General features: G+C 30.9%; 5 protein-coding genes across 15 annotated transcripts in view; 1 reads left to right on the top strand and 4 right to left on the bottom strand.

The window, feature by feature from the left end:
* Positions 1 to 974: 974 nt before the first annotated feature.
* Positions 975 to 2,672, bottom strand: LOC107438515 (uncharacterized). The gene has a single exon (XM_043043029.3). The coding sequence runs from the start codon at positions 2,670 to 2,672 to the stop codon at positions 975 to 977; it is 1,698 nt and encodes a 565-aa protein (XP_042898963.3).
* Positions 2,673 to 2,674: 2 nt separating this feature from the next.
* On the bottom strand, positions 2,675 to 3,007 carry LOC139426178 (uncharacterized). Its single transcript, XM_071183970.2, has one exon. It carries the CDS (start codon positions 3,005 to 3,007, stop codon positions 2,675 to 2,677), a length of 333 nt encoding a protein of 110 aa, XP_071040071.2.
* A 249-nt stretch (positions 3,008 to 3,256) lies between these two features.
* LOC147806145 (uncharacterized) lies at positions 3,257 to 3,760 on the bottom strand. Its single transcript, XM_087149558.1, has one exon. The coding sequence runs from the start codon at positions 3,758 to 3,760 to the stop codon at positions 3,257 to 3,259; it is 504 nt and encodes a 167-aa protein (XP_087005684.1).
* Positions 3,761 to 10,736: 6,976 nt separating this feature from the next.
* The window catches only part of LOC147806143 (N-acetylglucosamine transporter UNC93A-like), a 26,986-nt gene continuing 14,833 nt past the window's right edge, over positions 10,737 to 22,889 (top strand). For 2 of the 11 annotated variants that reach the window (XM_087150292.1, XM_087150293.1), the window contains exons 1-2: positions 18,015 to 18,368; positions 19,604 to 21,112. In XM_087150292.1, coding sequence (XP_087006418.1) covers positions 19,643 to 21,112 — 1,470 coding nt within the window. In that variant the 5' untranslated portion in view covers positions 18,015 to 18,368; positions 19,604 to 19,642. The other 9 variants (XM_087150284.1, XM_087150290.1, XM_087150285.1 and 6 more) reach the window with 8 other exon arrangements.
* On the bottom strand, positions 14,754 to 15,925 carry LOC147806144 (uncharacterized). The gene has a single exon (XM_087149557.1). The coding sequence runs from the start codon at positions 15,923 to 15,925 to the stop codon at positions 14,903 to 14,905; it is 1,023 nt and encodes a 340-aa protein (XP_087005683.1). The 3' UTR covers positions 14,754 to 14,902.

Here is a 22,889-nt window from a genome sequence, read left to right as displayed (position 1 = left end):
AATGTTCATGGCGAGGAAACAAAAAAAACAATCACAGCCCGCAGAGGGCAACCTCAGAGGGTCGGAGAAATATGACCGCCATATATTTAAAACAAAAATAAAACTCCGTCTCTCCAAAGAGAGGAGGGGGTGAAAATGAAAAACCCCTATTAAGGGATCGGGATGGTGTTGACAACTAAAATTTCGAATGTGTCCGCTCCCAGAAAATGGGCGGTATTTAAAGAAATAGCTAGAAGTGGAAGTTAAACTTCCTAAAAAGCCAAAAAAATCGAGCTTAAGGAGCGAACTGAACTGAGTTAACTAACTCCTTAAATTTAAGCATAATTAAATACTAACGGCGACCGTACCGTAACTACAAACATGTGTTGACATCAAAGGTCGCCGACAGCCTTCTTTCCAAGAAAAAGGAGTGTCTGAAGAATGTGCAAGGAGCCTCCTGGGGAAAGTGTCCTCATTGCGCTAACGCGTTAAGGGGCGAGAAGAAAAAGATGAAGACAATAAAAACTGTATCTAAAAATATAAATTAAGCCGAAAAATTAGTATTTTGATTAATAAAACGGGATATTTAGAAATTAGGCTGTGACTTAATGTCACATGTATACTATCAGTGAAGTTAAATGTAGAGGTTGTTTTAAATCAAAACTTAAACTTATTTCAATTAAAGGTAAAAAAAAGAAAACTTAAACTATTTTATAACAGATATATTTTTTCAATTAAAAAAAACTTAAGTTATCGTAATGCCATTAGATGTACAATATTTTTGGTTAATCCTTCAGGAGCAAACACAGACAAATTCGAGGGTTTTCCAACTCTGGAACACGCAACATGTAATTGACCGTGAGAAAAGCACGGGTTTTCTAAATCTAAGCCACAAATTGTCATTGTTTGACCTTGTGACTTATTAATAGTCATAGCAAAAGCTAAGCGGATTGGAAATTGCAAACGTTTGAATGGTATAGGCGAATCTGAAGGAATCATTGGGATCCGCGGTAGAAGTACAACTTCACCTTGAAATTTTCCACTTGAAATAGTGGCTTCCAAAATTGATTTTCCAATGATTTTTTTATGACCAGTCGCGTGCCATTACACAATTTCGGAGCATTCAAATTTCTAAGCAAAATTATAGGTGAACCAATCTTCAATCGCAAATTATGGGGAGGCATTCCAGGTAAATCCAGTGAATTTAAAAACTCGGCAGGATAGTTGACAACTTCATCAGGATCAATAACAGTGTCAATCGATTTGAATGTAATTTCACTACCAGGCAATGATTGTTGTACTTTAAAATTGATTGCGTCAACATCTAAATTTTTTGCGGCTAAAATAGCTCGCTCACGTAGCCATGCATGATTAGTATAATTATGTGGCAAATCTGGAAAGATACTTTTTATTAACTCCTCTTTGGTAGGCACCATGTTGCAAAAATTCTGTGGGAGTCGAATATATTGTGTATCTTCATACAATTGAATTTTACCATTGCCAATGTCTAACAGTTGTTCGGAGAATCTTGACGCTAATGGATCATTTTGAAGTTGAACACGCATATTAAGAGTAAGGCATAATTTACTGATACTTCGCCACAGATAAGATTCTTTCAAACATGCGTTTATTTCGTCCGCATATGTCGCACGTGGAATGACGGGTAATATTTGCCTGAAATCACCTGACAGCAGCAGTAGAGCACCACCAAAAAGCCGAGTATTATCTTTGATATCTTTTAGGGACCTGTCGAGAGCTTCAAGCGAATGCTTGTGGGCCATTGTACATTCATCCCAGATAATAATTTTACATTTTCTCAAAACTTCAGCCATGCCTGAATGCTTCTTTATGTTACACATTGCTTCGGGATTGGTATGAATATTCAAAGGTAATTTAAGTGCTGAATGCGCTGTCCGTCCACCATCAAGTAAGGTTGCTGCAATGCCCGATGAAGCAATTGCCAATGCAATATGATTTTGAGATCGAATGCGTGCAAGTATCAGTGAGATGAGGAATGTTTTACCAGTGCCACCTGGTGCGTCCAGAAAAAAAAATCCACCTTGTTGTGCTGCAATTGACACGTTAATTTGATCACATATATTTCGTTGCTCAGCAGTAAGCAATCGTTCATTGTTAGCAACAAAAGTAGCCAAAGAAGTCATATCGAACTGGTGTTCACGTTGAACGTCGCTGTTGATGATATCTGCTGCTTGGCGGATTGGCGCTGGCATGCCAAAATTTATGAGCGGCATGTTCGAAATAAGAATACTAATATCCTCAATCATTATTAATGCCTCGTTATATATTTCTGCGGAGAATTCCAAACTGAGATTTTGATTAGTAATTCTAATCCGATGCAAAATATCCTCACTCATTGAGTCTTTATATTTATTCCACAGAGCAGATGCTTCCGACGGAAAACACGTTGTCAATATTATTGAAAATAATTGACGAATTTGCTGTGGAGATGAGCTCAGTGCTGCATCTGCAAGTGTGAGGTCCCAATGGTTATCATCCTCCAATAAATGTAACTCACGAAACGCATCAAAGAAAGTGCCGTATAAAGTACCGTTGACTTTTCGCAAGTATTGGAAGGATGTCGGTCCAGGAACGTTAACCAATAACAAACGCAGAAAAAAGCATTCGCGTTGCTTAGGCTGAACTGTATATAATCGTCCTAAAGTATTTGTCATAACTATGTCGGCAAATCATGGGACTGGAGTGCCTCGTTTCGTGGTTCCCAACTTTTTGATTGCTTATTCCATGTAAAAAATTTAGGAACATCAGTATACATTAATGTCTTTGCAAATTCACCAACAATATCTTGTCGATTACAAAGGTTGAAAAATTCAGTAAGAGTTGTTTTCGGTGCTGTTAAAGCTTGTTGTAGTGCATTCTGTTCAGTGAAATAAACACGCTGTCCATTTTCAAGATGCACAGCCAAATGTACAACAGCAGGATCCCTTTCATGTATAGGAAATGTAAAAATTCGCCAAATAGCTTCATTACTACTTATGTATCGTCCCATTTGATAATGTGTTATTTCGTCATTCTTATTTACATTTTGAACAGCAAATATAGCTTTATCACTGCCCTTATGAACGTACTTACAAATGTACTTGATAGACTTCACCGAACTGCATAACTCAACGTTTATGTGTGCTTTATAGGTTTTGCACAGCAATGGTGAGTATGGAACCACCCAGCGATTATCGATGTCAACTCTTACACCGTTTGATAGACGCAATTCATATGATTGACCGCCATTGTCTACATCTCAACGACTGTAAGATGGATAACCATCGATAATGGTGATAGTGTCAGTTTGACGTGGTTTAGGAAAACGTTTCGTACATTTTCCATTATCCATACATGGTGACGTCATGTTGAGGGAACCATATGGACCATGGATCATATTAGTAGTCACAATGTCAAACAATTCTTGATCAACATTCGGATTTGGAATTTCCGCTGAAATAATTTTGTCAATTTCTTCTGGGCGTACTTTGTCCACCAACCAAATCAAAATATGAGTATGAGGTAAACCTCGTTTTTGCCATTCAACAGAATAAAGCCAACATTGTGTTTCACCAAATACCGAGTGATGTGTAATCAATTTCATCAGGGATTTCAATTTTTGTTTGAACACACGTGCAATGATATCATGGCGATGCATCGATGTTTGACCTGATAACAGCAAATTTTTATTTTCATCACAGTTTGGATTACACGTAAATGTGATAAAAAGATCTGGTCGGCCGTATGCGCGTACGTAAGTCATGGCGTCTTGAATATATTCTTGCATATGACGCGGACTACCAACCTATGATGATGGAAGAATATATGCGGTACCGATGTTGTTGATATCATTCGTTGCATCTACATTACCGATTATGGCGTCACGCAAATGAATGTACTCTTCAGAACGAAGTTTCGCTTGATTAAATTTAATATAACGCAATCTCTCACTTTCGATTTTTACATACATATCAACAATGTACTGATGAAATAGCTGTCTGCATCGGAGAATGTTATTATCTTCATTTTCACGAATCATCAACCGGTATGCGTAGAAGTTCATCGCACTAACTTTCTTGATTAGTTCTTCACCTGTAAATAAAACTATTTATAAGATAAACAGAAATAATTGGTTAAAAAAAATTATAAAATAATCTATAAGTTGTGCCTGTTGTTGGATTCCTTTGTTTAATATTTAAATGATATCCATCTTCTCCTTCCCAAAATATCAACGGATATTGCAGTGCGTCGTAAGAACGATGATTGTCTTGAATTATTTGTATTGTATTATCTCTGCGTTGTATGCGAATATCTCGACGTTCACATGGGTTACCAGCCATAACAACTGCAACTTCATTAACAGTTGGAACATTATATGTGCCTGCGTGCTCTCCATTGGGCACTTTGTCTGCTTTAATAACAATGGCGTAGTTGTCGTTTTGCAGTCTGCTGGAAAGAGTCTTGAACAATCGTATCAATTGGTTATGATTTTGCAAGAACGTTTCCAAATTGTCGACAATTTCTCGTTCCTCCATCTGCTCTATATGGTTGTATACGCATCGTGTATGAGTTTGTTGCTCCTCATCGCCCATAAAGTAAATTTGTAAGAATTTTGGATCGACATTAGGCATTGAAAGCAATGAACCAATTTGGTGGTACACTTGACCTTGAATCTTAAATGTAGATTCAAAATTACGACCATCCTCATTATGAACAATTTTTGTTGCTCCAAATGATGTCATTTGAAAGCAAGAATTGAATTTACGAATTTTCCGCAAAAACAATTTCGATTGAGATGCAGTTCCAGCTAATAATGTTTTCAAAGGCTCCGGTAGTGGATTTAACGGTGGAAGTGAAATTTTTCCAGATGCGCAACATTAACCAGGCGATTCACCTTTGTACTTTAAAGCATGACAATATTGACACTCGTTGTCCATGCTACCGATTAAGATTAGTGCATGTGACGAATAGTCTATTTCAGGGTCATATTCAAATGCAAGACGATTAAGTGATGCTCGTATCAATGCTCGATTATCTTGCATTCGCCGTTGGTCACGTTCTCTGTTTTCGTTGGTCGCTCGTTGGCGTGTCTCTCGTTGTCTTAATGCATTTGCACGAAGACGTTGATTGCGTAGCTCTGAATTTTCATTTTCACGTGAAGATGCAACTTGATTTCTTAAATTCACATTATCCGTCAAGTGTTCTTCAACTGTTCTATTCAATCGATGATCATGGACCAATTGAGCGTTTCGAGTACGTCGACCAATATTTCTTGCTCTTCCACGAAGACGTGGCATTTCTTTGTAAAACAAATTACTGTAAAATAGTACATAAAAAATATGAGTAATTTATTGAAAATGATATTTTAATTAAGTAACAGGACTGAAAAGATTTATTGTACCAAATTTTAGATAAAAAATCTGTAATTTTATTTTTTTGCTTTTTTTTATTTACTGTTTCAAATAAGAAATTTTAAATAAAAACAATTGAAAAAGTTTTATATGAAATCAATTAGCTTCACAAATAAATTTATAGGTTACAGTGGTTGTTAACCAACGCACGTATAAATTCAATCTAAAATTATAAAAAAATACTCACTTCAATTCCGCACTAAATCTACAAAATGTGTAGTTTTTTACATTTTTAAAATGCACACTTCAAAATTCTACAAACACAATAATAACACGAAATTACAAATTCTATTCAACAACTCTCTTTCCTGCTCCCTATTAAATTATATATCAAAACAAACTAAAAAAATATTTATAGAAAAACAAACGTTTTATGACTTTTATTATTTTTATGCTAGTGAGAACCAAAACAATATGGAAATGAATGAGGGAAAACTGGATCCTACCACGTGATTTTCCGGCCAATAAAAATGTAGCGTTAAACATTTAAAGCTTTCTTGTTGGAAGTCGCATAAGAAGTAGAATTTTTTCCCACTCAATAAAAAATTAATTAAAAAAACATTGTGAATCTAATTGTGAATCTAAACCATTCTCGAATCCTTCTGAAGGTACACAGAAAATTTCATTTAAATCAGTCCAGCCGTTTAGGAGGAGTTCAGTGACATACACACGAACAGACGAAATATATATATAAAGATGTGCGAAATAAAAGTCGAATTTAATTTATTATTAATTTAACCATTCCATGGGCCATTTATTTTTAGTAAAGGTAAATTAAAATAATTTTGGAATTGAAATTATCATAAGAAGAATTTACTCACTACGTACGTTGGAATAAGATAAAATTAATTTGAATTTTAACAGCCTTTTTTTATGTTAAGTATGTTTACCACTCTTTAGGTGTTAAAGGAAACTGAAGTATATCTATATATATATAAAAAAAATCTCTGGTCACAGTTTTAATGGTTAAACTCCTCCTAAACGGCTAGACCGATTTTGATGAAATTTTATACGTATATTCAGTAGATCTGAGAATAGGTTTATAACTAATTTTTTCCCCTTTTTTGGACAGATTTAACGTATATTTTAAATATATCTTTATTTAATCATATTCCAATCCAAACTAGACATAGAAACATGATAAATCAAAAACAATATTCACGCACGTTGCAACAAGTCATATTAAACTCTAATACTTATGCTCGCCCTTTAAAGAAGAGCATCAAATATATTTGCAAGTATGTGAATAAAGGCAGTGATATGGCTGTATTTCGAGTTGAAGATACCAATGTGACTGCATTTCCAGTGAATAACAACGATGAAGTAACGCTGTACTAAATTGGCCGATACATCACCTCCAATGAAGCTGCTATGGCTCTATGGCCACGGTGTTGAAACATTGTAAAATTATCATCTGGGATGAATGCACTATGACACACAAACATTCGCTTGAGGCGTTGAACAGGACATTGAAAGATATAATAAACAATGACAAATTATTTGGCGGCAGTTCAGGTGATTTCAGACAAACACTTCCCGTCATTCCGCATTCAACATACGCTGATGAGATCAATGCTTGCTTGAAATCATCTCCACTGTGGAGTAATGTTGAAAATGTTCAACTGAAAGTAACTATGCGCGTCCAAATGCTTCAAGATCCATCTGCTGAAACATTCTCAAAATAATTGTTAGATATCGGTGATGTAAAAGTTACTAAGGATGAGACTGGATGCATAAAATTACCGCACGATTTCTGCATAATCATTGATTTACAAGATGCTCTCATTAACCTAATATTTCCCGCTATACACACACACTAATGTTCACTGGCAGAAAGGGCGATTTTAGCAGCAAAAAATGTGGACGTCAACGAATTGAATTTGAAGATACAACAGTTATTGCCAGGTAACTTGGTGACATATAAATCCGTTGATACAGTTTGCAATCCAATTGAAGCTGCAAATTTTCTAACAGAGTTTTTAAACTCACTGGATTTACCAGGCACACCACCGCATAATTTAGTACTCAAATTTGGTTATTTTTCTTCTTTATTTGAACCCACCATGGCTGTGCAACTGCACGCGATTAGTCGTTAAAGAATAATTGAACAACGTTATCGAAGTCATTATTTTAAATGACAAATTCCGGGGTGAAAGTACATTACTTCCACGAATCCGTGTCATACCCACACATGTGCAATTCCATTAAAACGCAATCAGATCCCCATTAGATTGGCATTTGCATTGACAAGGCCAAATAATGTCTGTTTGTGTCTTAGATTTGAGCACACCATGTTTTTCACACAGACAATTATACGTGGCATGCTCTCGAGTGGGCAAACCATCCAGTTTTTTTGTGTTAGATAAAGATGGAATGACAAAAAATATTGTACACTCCATTGCACTAAGAGATTAATATTGTTGACTGATATTATCAGAATTCGTTGTATATATGTTACCGGCAAAGTATGAAACACCGGCATTGTATAGAATGACTAGGCATTGTATAGAATGCCTGACGTTTTTAGGCTAAGTATGAAATGTGAGAAGTATTACATACTTTGCCTAGGCATTGTATAGAATGACTAGGCATTCTATACAATGCCGGATGCTATTTAGGCAAAGTATGAATTAAACGTCCTGATGAGGCTATTATGTAAATGATGTGCATTTTACTGTTAATAAGCGAAATCGGTGGTTGTTGACTTGCTCCGGTGAATTTTTACAATCACATAGTCGCTTTGGTGAATGTCCGAAATATTTATTACATCCGATTTGATACTTAATTTATTATAGGATATAATTGCACTTATTTGATATTTTAATACTTACTGACGATAGATTAGAAGAAACATCAGTGCTTGGAGTATCGTGCAAACGTATACCGGGCAATAGCACTTGACCTTAAAAAAACATCAGTGTAGGGTATATCGGGCAAATGTATACCGGGCGGTGGCACTTAACCTTAAAAAAACATCAGTGTATATATATATATATATATATATATATATATATATATATATATATATATATATAATGATTATACATATTATATCATTTTATGCGTGTTCTAAGACTGGCGTATGGTCACCAATTTTTATCAAACGTACTTGATCAGAGCTGTCGTTATTAACAAATGGAAACCTAAATTAAAAGTGGTAAAACAGTTTATCATGGACAATTAAAATCGGTGGTAAGTATACTTTACACGGCCTTAGAAAAAGCACATAATTTGAATAACATAATTTGAATAAAACAATTTGAATAAAACGATGCATAATTTTAATACATAATTTGATTAATTGTACCTAATTTGAATAAAACAATACCGTAAACGCTAAATTCTCTTATTTTTCACGAAGGACTTTCTTAAAATAGTTTATTACGTGAATTGAGATTTATTGGTGCATTTCCTAAATTTATCTTCATTGAATTTATTTGAGATAATTTCTATCCTCTCGAAATGTGCCAATTTTAAATTAAAGACATTAATAATGCAGAATAGGAAATCTGATAAGCTGATGTTAGTTTAATGTTAGAATTTCAAATTGGGATTTCTAGTATAAACATTGGATTCAAAATTATATTTTTATTGCTTCTTATTTTATGATAAATTCTTAAAATATATAAAACTGGTCAATTTCTTTAAAAAAAATTGTGAGATGTGCCCTAACGCAGTCAGAATAAATTATAATGAGTACCCCTTGCATTGCAATTTCTATGATTTTTTAAACAATAGCAGCCTTTATTTACCCTTGAAATAAATAAGTATATTTACAAACAATTGACCTGGCATAGCGTTGCTGTTAGAATGATAGAGAGTGCTCGTGAAAGCTGGAGTTTGAATTTAGCCGGTCAAAAAATCAACGTGTATTAAATGGTGACTGGTGCACATTAAATCTGTTAGGGTCACAAAGTCCTCCAAGTTTCCAAAACAAATCATTACTTATGGGAGTACTGAATTAGAGATTGATTGTTCTCTTCAGGTCAAAATTATGGTCTGCGGATAGATGAAAGATGTGTGAATGAGTCCTCCCTGTAAAACGAATTGTGACGTGTATGTGTGACAAAATCGTGTTCTTGCCATAAATGGTTCCACTGATAAACAAGAAGCGCACTCTCTGCCTTTAAAATTCGCTTGATTTCGAGCAGGCTTGCTGATATTTGCAAGTGCCATATGTAACAGCAACAGCAACAAACATTTGAATATTTCACTCCATGCACCAGTTAATTTTTTCTTATACAAAGAAAGCACACGGTGTTGAAATTTTTGCACTCTCACGGAAAATATTTTTTTTTGGTGTTCGTGATCTCAAATCTCATTAAAAAGGCAGAAATTGATTTATTTTTGCCGAATATATATGAATTGATTTATTTAATATAGAAGACAGTTTGAAGTATATTCTAAAACTAAAACAAATGATAAAAATATCAAATTAAAAAAGATGATTGTCTGGTAAAGTTAATATTTAAACTGCACTTTTATAATTCGATAAATGTTGTAAAATCTGAAAATTTTAACACATTAGAGCATGGCTTGAAAATCTTTTATTCGGTTAAATTTACTTTTCAGTTTCGTATTTTTTACAAAATCCGTCGATATAAGAACTATAATTTTAAATACCAGAATTCCCAGAATATCGCTAAAATATAAATGGAAAAACTGAAGAGTTTAAATATCGTATATTTTTGTTTTATTATCCTGAATTAGTTTTTTTAAAAACTAGATATGTCATTATTATACCAATTTTACTACATTATTTTTTTTTATATCTGAGTACAGTTCGCTACTGAGCGTTACAGTGTCATAAGGTTGAAGAGTCGCTAATAATCAAAGGAACAAAAAAAAAATATTTGTTTTTGTTTTTATTTTGTGATCTAAAACAATAGTTTACGTAAGAGAGAAATCTTTTCATTATTCTAAATTACATTTTATTTCCGTTCTCATATCAACAACTAAACACCCAAGATTCTTAAGTAACCCTTTTAAATATTTTTATATTATTACATTCGATTTAAATTTGCTTTATTGGCTTTACGTATTATAAATATAACAATTTAGTACTTGAAAATATTATAATTACGTTTAAATTTAGTCTGAGAAATTTTTTTCTAAGTAAAGTCACGGATTTCCAGATTTACATTTAAGTACATTGTAACATTTACGAAAAGAAATCTACATATTATCTTAAAAGTTGTTAGCCATAAGCGCTTACGAGAGTTATAAAATACGTTTACGTAAAAATGTCTGCTCGTGTAAAATTGAAACAAAATTATTGTTTGCTAAGGCTAAGGTAAATTTCTGATTTTCGTCAGAAAGTCTCTTATTTCCTTTTTGTTTTAACGATTTAAATGACGTTTACATGAGTAAGCAAAAGTTATAGTTTGTTATGTAACTCTCAAGCGTAAGCTATATTCGATCTATTAGAGGTAAAAAAATTATACTCCTCATTCGCTAGTAAAAAATAGTGTTTTTTTTTGTATGTATGTATGTCCTTAAAAAGTTCCCTTTTAAGCTTTCTAATTGAAATTAGTTTTTTTTAAGGATATTTTGAATATATCATATTAAGAAAATGCAGTGAAAACTCGGATTAAATGAATGAAATTTACTTATGGATAAAATATGATAAGAAGAATTTAATTACTTTTCTTAAAAAAAAATCATTGTTCATACTTCAAAGTGACCAAAGCAAATATTGTTGTCATGGTCATTGCATGCTTGAATAAGGCGCTGAGATATCGAAATGCTGGCGGTTTGTCAAGCCAATGCCGAGGTAAAAACGTAATTTAGAACTAAAAAGGTCGAATGTTGTATACACAGTCTAGGCTTTGTGTATATAGACGGCATTTCCCACATTGCCGGTAACTTATTAATGATTAAGCTATTACATTTTTTCTTTTAATCGATATTACTAGATTAAACTTAAAAAAATCGTCTGGTTCTTGACGATAGGTGTTATTAAGAGATTAAACTAGACTTTGCGTTCAGACAAAGCGTTAGTGATGTTTACAAGAGAATGTTTTTTATAGTTTGCTCATTATATACTACATTTAAATTTTAAAAGTTAATGAGATTAGATTGCAGACGTACGGTTTTCTTTGCTTCATTTATAGTTTTCTAATGAAAAAGACAAACAAATATCCTTTGAGAAATCGAAACTACATAAGTTATTGACAAAATGTAAAACTTTAAAGTTAATTTGATGTAAAATTGAATTAAGTATTCCACTCAGAAAAACGAAAATAGATTTTTTGAAGATTATTTTAAGCAATTTTCAACCCAAACTTTTTCCAGATTATTTCTTCATGCACTTGTTGTAAATTTTTTCAACTTGCAAATTTCAGATTAAAATTATGTCATTTTTTATTATGGATATTGTTTCTCTATTAATTAAGCAAGTGAATGTTCATTTTAACAATGAGCTAAAAGGAAAATTTTTTCATCGTTTGAAGTATTATAAAAAATGGAAATTCATTTTATCGAAAATCAACTGTTGATTACTTTAATAATAACTGCAAGTTTTGTTTTTTACTTTCCCCCCCTTTTTATTATTTTTGTTTTTACTTTACTTTTGAATCACTCCATAATAGGTTATACTTTTGTCTAAAAAAAGTTCGAGTCTTGCGTAACAGTTCAGCGATCAAGATAAGTTCCCAAAGGAATTTATTTTAGATATTGTTTTTCATAAATAAAATTTTGGGAATGAATAGATTCAGAAAACAATGGTCCTTGAATGATTTAGTTTAACTTTTTGATTTAACGTTTTACTTTGGTTGTCCGCTCAGATTTACAAATTGTCGTGTTTTTTTTTCTTTACCTCCACATAAACCTTTTTGGTTAGGTTGCAGACTAAAGGAATAAACAACTCGAACAAATATGACTCCTACATGACAGCACTAAGTATAGCAACTTTCGTTCTTAATACCATCTAGAGAACAACTGGATCAACTATATATTTGTAACAGATAATGCAGACATCTTGAAAGATTCTTAATTAAATAAGTTTGCAATTTATTACATTATGACGCCTACATTTACAAAAATGATACAGATTACTTTGATTTTGACATAAAATTTCAAAAATTCAAAAAGGTTTTTTATCATATTTTCTTAGTATTATTTTCTGCTATTATTAAGTTTCAGATTTTGATTACTATTTCAAATGCTTAAAACTAAATAGTGTTTTTGTCATAATGAAATTATCGTAAAATATTACTTTAGGTGCAACATTTAATCATAAATATATTTAAATCAGTATCTAACTTTTTAAATCATTTTGCAATTATTGAATAGTAAATAAGTTATTTTTATTTTTCACAATAAGAATTTTAAAACAATTTCTGTAGTAATAAACATAGGAATTTAAATTAATTATTATTATAAAATTTGAAAAATTTTATTTGTTATTTTAAAACATTATGACTCAGTATATTTGCTTTACAGATAAAATAATAGGTATTGTGTGAAATCTCGATGACCAATTTTTTTTTTGTTGACAAATCTAAAAAATGGGGCCAAACAACATGATTTTTCGCCAACAATGGATACCAAATGACGTTTCGATTCTTTCAAGATTTTTCGATGAAATAGATTTTTTTTCATGTTTTAAAAATATAATTAATCTAGATTAGTTTTATGTTTAGTTAATTTTGTAAATAAATACTTCCACAGGTTTTTTAAACGTATGTTCCAAAACAGTAATTTCAATCTCTTTTTTGTAACAAAAACTAACTTTTTATTAATTAACTTTTAATTAACAAGAATTACTTTTTACGATATGAAACGGCTTAGAGTCAATTTGATAAAATTTGCAACAACTGCCCTGGTGTGATCTTACACAAGTTCAATTATTATATTCATATTTTAAATTATATACTTAATTAAAAGATAATGATTAAAAAAAGTCTTAACATTTTAAACCTTTATTCGTAATCACAAGACAATGAAAAAGAAACGAATCGGATCTTAAATTTTGCCGGATAATGTAACAGGATACAGAGTAAAATTTGTATTTATTCTCCCGCACCTAGTATTCTAATACTCACGCAAAACAATACAAAAATTGTATAAGTTGCAATATAAGAAACTATTTTAGAAAATTCCTTGTGCTCCTATATGAAAAAACAGACATTTGTATTATTTTTTTTTACTAAGATAAATTTTAAGAAAAATTTCTAAAAGAAATATATGATGGATTTTCGGATGAATTTATGTAAAAATTTGCTTTGAAGGGAAAATATCTGATGGAAGTGCACTTAATAACCAATTAAAGTCTCAATAGCATTTATTAGCGTAACATCTGTTAAATGTGTATATTTTAAAATATTTAAACTGTTGTTAACGATGTTTGAAAAAGATCCTAGCTATTAGAGTTATTTTTTTAATAAGCCAATAACTATGAACATAATTTGTATACAATATAGACTTCAATATAAACATTCAACGAGTCAAAAAAAGAAGAAGAAAAAGCGGCGACTTAAATTAAACACACAAACAACTACTTTTCCAAATCATTTTTTATTTTTTTCAAAAATCGTTTGATGATAAAAGTTTTTGAATACAGAAGAACTCTGGAATACTAGTTCCTTAACAATTCAAATTTTTTAAAGTTTTAATGTATTTTGCCTACCGAAATTAATGTATTATAATAAATAAATTTTGTCTTCCTAAATGTTCTTAAATCAAATTATTTAATGACAGAATGTTTACTAAATTTTGCCACATATTAATACTATTTTATTGTTAATTAACTTTAGTCGTCAATCATTTTTAATGTGAATTTTTTCGAAAATATATAAGCAAATAAAAGTTTGCAAAAAGTGGCTATGATATGAAAAGGACCTGCGAAGTAAGGTAAAACAACGTTCAAGAGCACAAAAAATATATAAATTGCAGACAGCTGTTTCGGATGCTCAAAGTGCAATCATCAGTGCAACAGAAAATACAATTAATAAATTTAATATATACATAACGAACGATATTTACAATACGATAAAATAAACAAGGTCTGGGATAAGTAAATAATGATATACGATAAAATACACAATTGAGAATAGTATAAAACTTGGTTAAATGATCTATGTACAAAATTACAAGTCGGGTTGGGGGATCACGAGATCCAGTAATAAATAGGAAATAAAAGATGTGAAATTAAAATTGAGCTAAATATGGAGTATTATCCTCTGTTAAAGAATTGACCCAGGCGTTCTGGCGAAGCCGCTCGTTTCTGGGTTACTCAATTCACTTTATTTATCAATATACATTCTTTTTGGCCGTGACCCCCGGGGGGGTTGATCCGTACCTCCAAGAAAGTAATTGTTGTGTTTAATCTGTGATTGTGTGAGATCAATTATTTTGTGTACAGAAAGAAATAAGAGAACAGGGTAAATATATATAGAAAGATGACGTCACAAGAGGGTTTAGAGCAACGGCCAATAAGAGGGAAGGGTGAATGGATGACGACGAATAGGAAGCAAGGAACAAAAAAAGGGGGGTTAGTTAGGTTTAATCATAGATTTCCAAACAGGAGAAATATAAGGAACACTGGATAGGTCATTGATCAAAAGTTTGGAATTTTTGAAAATATAATAAGACTCGTAAAAATCTAAATAAAATATTGAAGAACAATTTTGAATGACTTTAGAAGAGGAAAAATTAAAATTATGATTAGAGTCCCAACAATGTTGGGCAATAGATGAGCGCTTAAATTCTTGTTTTTTGACACAAGCTTCATGTTCCTTGACACGGCACTTTAAGGCACGCTTAGTTTGTCCAATATATGAAAGGCCGCATTGGCAATTAATTTGGTATATACCCCAGTTATTTTGACTGTCAATGGGCTGTTTGAAATTAGAAAATTTTATCTTATTAATGGGACTGAAAATAATATTAAAATCAAACCTCTTTAGGATATTAGCAACTTGCCGACTTATTTTAGGAAAATAGGGTAAAATGACCAAATTGTTAGAAAATTCTTTGAAAGGTTTATCGGTAGGCGATTGTTTAGTTACGTTTTTATAAATATTATCAATAATGTTAGAGGAATAACCTCTGTCATGAGCAATGGGTTTGATGTAATTTAATTCTGTATCAAGAAGATCAATATTGGAACAAATATTAACAGCACGGTAGACAAAAGATCGAACAGAGGCAAGTTTTTGGTTGGGAGGGTGGGCAGATTTGTAATGAGGGGGGAGAGAAACAGCAAAAGGTTTACGAAAAACAGTAGTATGGAATGAATTATCATTCCGAGTCACAAGAACATCTAAGAAAGGAAGTTTTTGATCAGTCTCCAATTCAAAGGTGAATTGAATGCAAGAATCAATGCTGTTCATAACATTAAGAACTTTGTCTAAATTACAATTATTTTCATCTAATAAAGCAAAACTGTCATTAGCATTTCTTTTATAAAAGGGGAAAGTTAAGATTTTGAATAGTTTACTTTCAAAATAATGCATATAGATGTCACTAAGTATAGGGCTCAAAGGAGGAAATCCTTTCCTCCATGGTAAGACCATTGGTCATACGGTAAAATTTGTTATCAAACTCGAAAGTACTCTGTTGTAAGCAAACACGGGTGAGGTTAGATAAGACGGGTGAGGTTTTTATGAAAAGGACCTATCGACACCTGTCATCGACTAACTAGGCTTTAGGAAAAAATGGCTACTAAGATTTATAGTTTACCGGCTACTGAATGAAAATAGAAATTTCCAGTCCAGAGCAATGAATCTTAGTAAAATCTCTTAAGCTTTTCATTACTCGGTGAGACACTTTATCTTAACCAATGTTGAACAGAAGATTAATCAAAGTTTTTTCTGCCCCTAATGTTACGTCTCATTCTCCGTATCCTAGTAATTTTGAACTCCCAAAAATTAAAGTCGCTCCTACATCAAGTAACAAACAAGGAGAAAGATATTTACTTTCAGATTGAACTTTATCTGTCAAACAATGCGTATTTGCGTCACAAGGAGATATGTCTTCCCATTACCTGATGAAAGAAGAACGTTAGCCAGACTTATTAAAATTTGAATTTATTGGGTTTTAACGAATAAGAAAAATACTTTCTAGCAAAAATTTTATTTAAAGTTACATATGACAAATTTTATTCACGTAAGTTTCTTTTTAAAATATTAAACGTGTATAAACTGTTAGAGGAAATTTAATAAAATAGTTCTTAAATATTTTTTTTAATTATGAAAAAAGTTAAAAAAAATTACGTAACGAAAATAAAGAACTTTTTTTTTTAAAAAAGTTTATTTATAAATGTTTGATAAAATCAGTAGTCTCAGTTTTAACCTATGCTTTTATTTAAAGGATGTAGCGTAATTATTACTAATATAATAATTGAAAATGTGTTGAATAGTTAAAGACAGTGTTATTCATAACTCCCTCCGGGGTTTCGAAGCATTATAGTAAAAAGAAGAAGACGAATATGAAAAAAACAAACATATGAAATTATTCCGAAACTATTCAGGCTTTACTTACATACATTACAGGTGTTCTATATGAGAACCATTGGTCACACGGAATACATAAATGCTATAGTCCAGTTCTTTACTACAGTTTTTCTTCACAACTGGCTTCTGTGGTACATGTTACTGCCATCTGCCGGCAACTGCTTAAATTAAAACTTAATACTTTCGGAATAATTTCATATGTTCTTTTTTGCCATATGCGTCTTCTTTTTTTTTTCTATAACGCTTCGAAACCCCGGAGAGGGAATATGAATAAACTTGTGGTTATTAAAACATTTGTTAAGAAAAAAAAAACTTTGTTAAGAAAAAGTTACGAAACATACACGACCACACTCACACACGCACGCACATATACACACGCATACTTATATACAGAGAGAGATAATTATTTAATAGATAAAATGAAGAAATGATTTTTCACTATCCCATAAATCGAATAATGAATTATTAGGTTGTCAAATACTGAATAGAAATTAAATATCCTGAAAAAGGTTCACTTGTTGTACCAGCTGTAGCCAAAAGAATAAAAAATCAAATCGGAAGAAGTTAAATTGACTCTTTTATGTTTTACGCGTAATAAATACGGTTAAATAATGAAATTCAACCTGGAAGAAAATTAAGTTTTAAATCAAATATGCAAGTTTAAAAATTCGAGTTATAAAGATTTAATTGGAAAAACAATTCCTTTAAAATGAATACAAACTGCGAAAGGAAGTTGGAAAGAAAGGCTGTCTGACATCAATCATAGCACGTCATACGAGTGATTCAATAATAATAAAATTCAACCTGATAATTCAATAATAAAATTCAACCTGAGAGTAAATTAAATTTGTACGTTTGAAAATTCGAGTCATAAAGATTCAAATGGAAAAATAATATTTTAATATCTGAATGTTCTTCAATCAATTCTCAAAAAATATGAAATAATTCATAAAATTGTTTTTGAGTTAGGGCAGTGAGAATGTATTATTATGAAATCTTTATATATTTCTTGAGAAAGGTGAAAATAAATTTTAATGTTATAAAAGTGTTTTTATTACTTTGCCCACCTTCTGTTCAACTTACATTTTATGATTCATCAATTTTTATTGCTATAACTGAATCAATTTCGCTGCCAATGAGATGAATAAAATCATCCTTTTAAATTTTTATATGATTTTAGAACACAGAAATCCAATTCAAAAGATGATGAAGCAATTCACTCTTTATCTATGCTGGCAGATTTTCGCTTATAAATGATTATGAGCAAAAATTTATTTTCGAGCAACAGTTAAGCAATTTTTCATTGAACAAATTGACTGCTTTAAGGTGTAACACAAAAAATTTATTTTCTAGATTTAATTATGCAGATCGATATATCAAGTATACTTTATTCCTGAGATATTATTGCATTTTCATACAATCAACTAAATGCTCAAGTGTGTATATTCTGACGAGAATAGTCGAAAACTAATTTCAACTAAAACTAATTTCACGATACTTAAAAGTAAGTATTATTATATTACAATATACTTTTAAAAATATATTGTTTAATCGTCTTTTTTAATTTCAAGTTTTCGAAAAGTTTTTTTTATTTTTTATTAATGTTTATCAGCTTAAAAAATGTCCCTAGATGTTTGTTTTTGCCTTTGATCCTCAGAACATACGTCCTCCTCCAAGAAATAGCAGTTTCTAATATTCCATTATTAAAAATTCATTAAAATAACATTTATAAAGTAACATTTTTCGAATATAAAACTAAACTATAAATGAGGGAAGTAGAAATTGAGATAAAAAAAATAAAAAAATTAAATTGGTAAAAAAATTTGAATTGATCAACCATCATTAAGCAAATTAGACTATCGATAGTTGGAGAGAATTTTTATGTTGTTTCTGTGACGATGGGAACTACGGCTACTAAGAACGATAAAAGTTTAATGGCGTAATAGGTCGAACATTTAGCTTGCTATTGTTTACTTGTTTATTGTTTTTTTAAAAACTTTTCTTGAAATGTAGTTAGTTCGCATCTTAAATTCGAAGGATGTCCGTCAAAAGTTAATTGCCTCAAATTTTGTTTTTTTTTTTACGTGTTTTGCGTCAGAGACAATTAAGGTTTAATTTCACTTTAGCTTTTTTTACAGTCATTGGACTACGGAAAAGTAAACACATACTGTTTCAGTTTTCTCCAATCCGCTGCGACATATTTTCCGTCAAGAGACACCGAAAGAAATACAGGATCAAATTGCGGTTTAAAGTACTATGGTTGTGGCGTACATCATCCTCAAAATAAACTTTTACCGTAACATTTTACACCGTAAATTTTACTGTATTAATTATTTAATTAGAGTCATTTAGATATTTTACGGTAATTATTTGTGTCAAAATTTTGGTATATCAGATTTTTTTCTTTCGTAGCATGTTCTCCGGTAAAAACGGATCATATGGTAAAACGGATCTTACTCACCCTGAGTTTCGAAAATTTTTACAGTAATTTTTTCTGGAATTTTTTTACACAGAAGGGACTTGAAGAAAGAGGACCACATCTCTCGTACAACTGTAAAATTATTAAACTTTATAACTTATTCATTTATGATTTTTTTCACGTAAAATGAATTCCTATTACTTCATATTTACATTAAATAAAATATTAGATATTTTTAAATCCAAATATTTAAAGTGCTTGAACTTTATTTATAATCAAATTATGTCTAATAACTATCATTACTTTCTTTTCCTTTATAGAAAACATGACATTGTGTTAGCAAAACGCGGAATTTCAATATGGAGCAATCACAACAAGCAGCAACCAGTAAAGACACTGATGAAAATGCAAAGACTGATAATTCTAATGAATTCACAAAAGCAAGAATTATAAAAAACTTAGTGTTGGTAAGCTTTACTTTTCTGTTATCGTTCACCGCCTTTGGCGGATTAGCCACACTACAAAGTACAATGAATAAAGAAGTAGGTCTTATATGCTTTGCCATGCAGTACGTATGCGGTTGTATTACATGCTTGTTTCTACCAAAATACTTGATTAAGAAATTCGGTAGTAAACATGTATTGGTGTTTTCCATGTTTGCGTACGTCCCTTATTTGGCTTCAAACTATTACCCTGTGTTTGGTGTGATGATGCCAGCTTCTATAATTGTTGGTTTTGCAACCTCTCTTGTTTTTAATTCCCTCTGCACGTATGTGAATGATTTATCTTCTCTGTACGCAAATTTGTGCTCAGGAAACGATCCTCATAATCTTAATCTAGAAAATTCTACTGAAGAAATAAACACTTTGAAAAATAATTTGAGTGATAGTCCACAATTTTATGATAGTGTTCGGAAGCATAAGGATAGTATTAGTTCTACCATGCAAAGCTTGTTTGGAGAAAATGGCGCGTCTCCAGCTGGTGCACTAAATACAGATAAAGAAATTGCATTAATTGAATTTGCGCATGGATCACCATTGAACAAGAGAACTTCAAGCAACGACAAGAGTAAGTTAATTGAAGAAGGCTTAAATAAACACGAAAAGAAGGAGGCATGGAAAGGTAAAATCCAAACAATTCTGGAAGAAACCTGTGATTCTTTAAGAAATGGAACAAAACAAACCTCAATTACTACAGAAACCTTGATTACCGCAGATAATAAAAGCAATGATGTATCAAATAAGGCTGGACATGGACGGATTTCTGATTCCGGAGTATCCCGTTTGAGTTCAGTTCTTGAAGAAGGAACAAAATCAGAAACTGTTGCTAAAAATGAGCAAAAAGATCTATCTGTCCTCAACTTCCAGACTTCAGATAAAGCAATAAAAATACTAGAGACTACAACATCACGTTTTTTTGGATTTTTCGGTTGCGTGTATCAAGCAAGTCATATTTTGTGTAATGTTGTATCACATTTCATTTTTCAAAGAAACTCTATGCAAAGAGAATACAACTTCAACTCAAGTTGTGTGTGTGGTTCAGGTTTTTGCAGCATGGAATCAGCCTGCATTTTGCATAATCTAGAAATGCCGAGTAAAGAAACCAGATATATTTTGACTACTGTGTATGTGGTTATTAGTTTTCTTTCAGCATGGATTATATTGCTATTCCTAGACAATTTAAATAACAAAAATGGTGAAGTGAAGTTTTCATTGAATATAGCTTTGACGACCTTCAGATTCCATAGGAACGAAAATCTACTTCTTCTTATGCCATTATTCTTATGTTTGGGAATTTTTGAAGCGTTTATTACAGGAGATTTTACTAAGGTGATTATATAATTTTTGAAAATCATAAATATTATTATACACCGAAAATAAAGTATGGTCAAAACTACAGGAAAACGGTTAACTACTAGACACGCATATTAAAGTAAAAACTATCAGAATTTCGGTAAACTGTTGCCAAACGAAATGATGAATTGCGAAAGGAATAGTTTAAATACCATATATTTTGGTTTAATGACTCAGAATTATAGTTTTTTTTAAAAAATCAGAAATGTCATTTCCATTCATTACAGTAATTTTACAAGAATTTTTCTCAGATTAGGGATAAGTATTATAATTTTATTGCAGTACAGTATCCTTAATATGCAGATATATAAATTGTTTGCTATTGTTAATGCATGAAAGTTTGAGTCATAAGGAACCCAAATGTTATTCAAATCAGCTGAAACTTTAATACGGTGCTTATAAGTTGAACCCCAAAAGTCATCTTAAATTTGATATCTCGATACTAAAGTATAAATGTGGAACAAAAATAATGCTCAATTCTAAACAGTAAAATTTCGGCATCGGTATTACAGTCTTGCCATATTCCGAAAAAGAGGGAAAAAATTAAAAAGTGGTATGAAAATTCCCAGGAAAAAATATTTTTGCAATTTATTATCGACCAAACACCGAAAAAAAGTACGGTCGAAACTACAAGAATATTGTAAAATTTACCACGTTTCTATGGGAAAACCGAAAAGCAGAGTAATATTTACTGAAGCACTTTGGTAATGAATTTGGTAAAATTAACGATAAAATATGGTTTCATAATTTGTCATAAAATTAAGCAATGGTAAAATTTCGTAATTTTATCATGATATCTTAGAGCATGGCATGAAAAGCATTTAATTATTTTCAGTTTTATAGCTTTTACTATATGTGCTTTAATAAGAAATAATTATAATTATTTCTTATAATTATAATTATTTCTTATAATTATAATTATTTCATATAATTATAATTATTTCGTAAAATTATTATTATTTCGTACAATTATAATTATTCTAATAATAATAATAACAACAATTTTGAAAACCGGAACTTCTAGAAAACCATTACCATGTGAATTGAAAAATTACCAACTTGTTCAGTTCTTTGTTTCAATTTCTATAAGAATGATGTTTTATTTATTTATTTATTTTTTTACAAGAAATTTCATTATCATACAGTAAGGCAGTTTTACCGGGATTTCTTTCTCTGTGTATGTGTTCGAGATAAATTTCTTTTCTTCCGAAATGATTTTCCAGTTTGAAAATTTGTTAATTTACTTAAATAACTAATAATAACTAATAATAAATAACTTAAATAATTTATAATTTATATCATAAATTATTATTTATTCTGGTAAAACGCTTGTAAAACACATAACAATACTACTCTTGCAAAACGCAAAATGATTTAATCATATTAACAATTTATATCATAATTTCATCATTTGAAATGGTAAAACGCATGTCATATCAAATCAGAAGTTACTCTTTGCTGTGACACGTTTCAGAATTTAAACTCTACGAATCGCTTAGTACTAAGTTGTGCATCTGCGATAATTGATAAAATTCGAAATTCGAAATAAATAAATGCAATTTAAACATTAATAAAAATGTCTTTTTACACTGTTATCATTTTTAAACTATTAATTGTCAGGATAAGTTAAATAGTAATGTGCTGATTACATATCTGTTTATTTCCGTGGATTTTAAATTAAAAAAAACTAAAACTGTTTAACATTGTTGTTGGCGCATCCTGATGGGACAGAATAATCATATGATGAGGTTTT

The sequence above is a fragment of the Parasteatoda tepidariorum genome, chromosome 8 (assembly GCF_982258835.1).
Source record: "Parasteatoda tepidariorum strain Cologne lab strain chromosome 8, Ptep-v5.0, whole genome shotgun sequence".
Lineage (NCBI taxonomy): Eukaryota > Metazoa > Arthropoda > Arachnida > Araneae > Theridiidae > Parasteatoda > Parasteatoda tepidariorum.
Note: the sequence above shows the minus strand (reverse complement) of the source record. Positions and strands in the feature narration are given on the sequence as shown.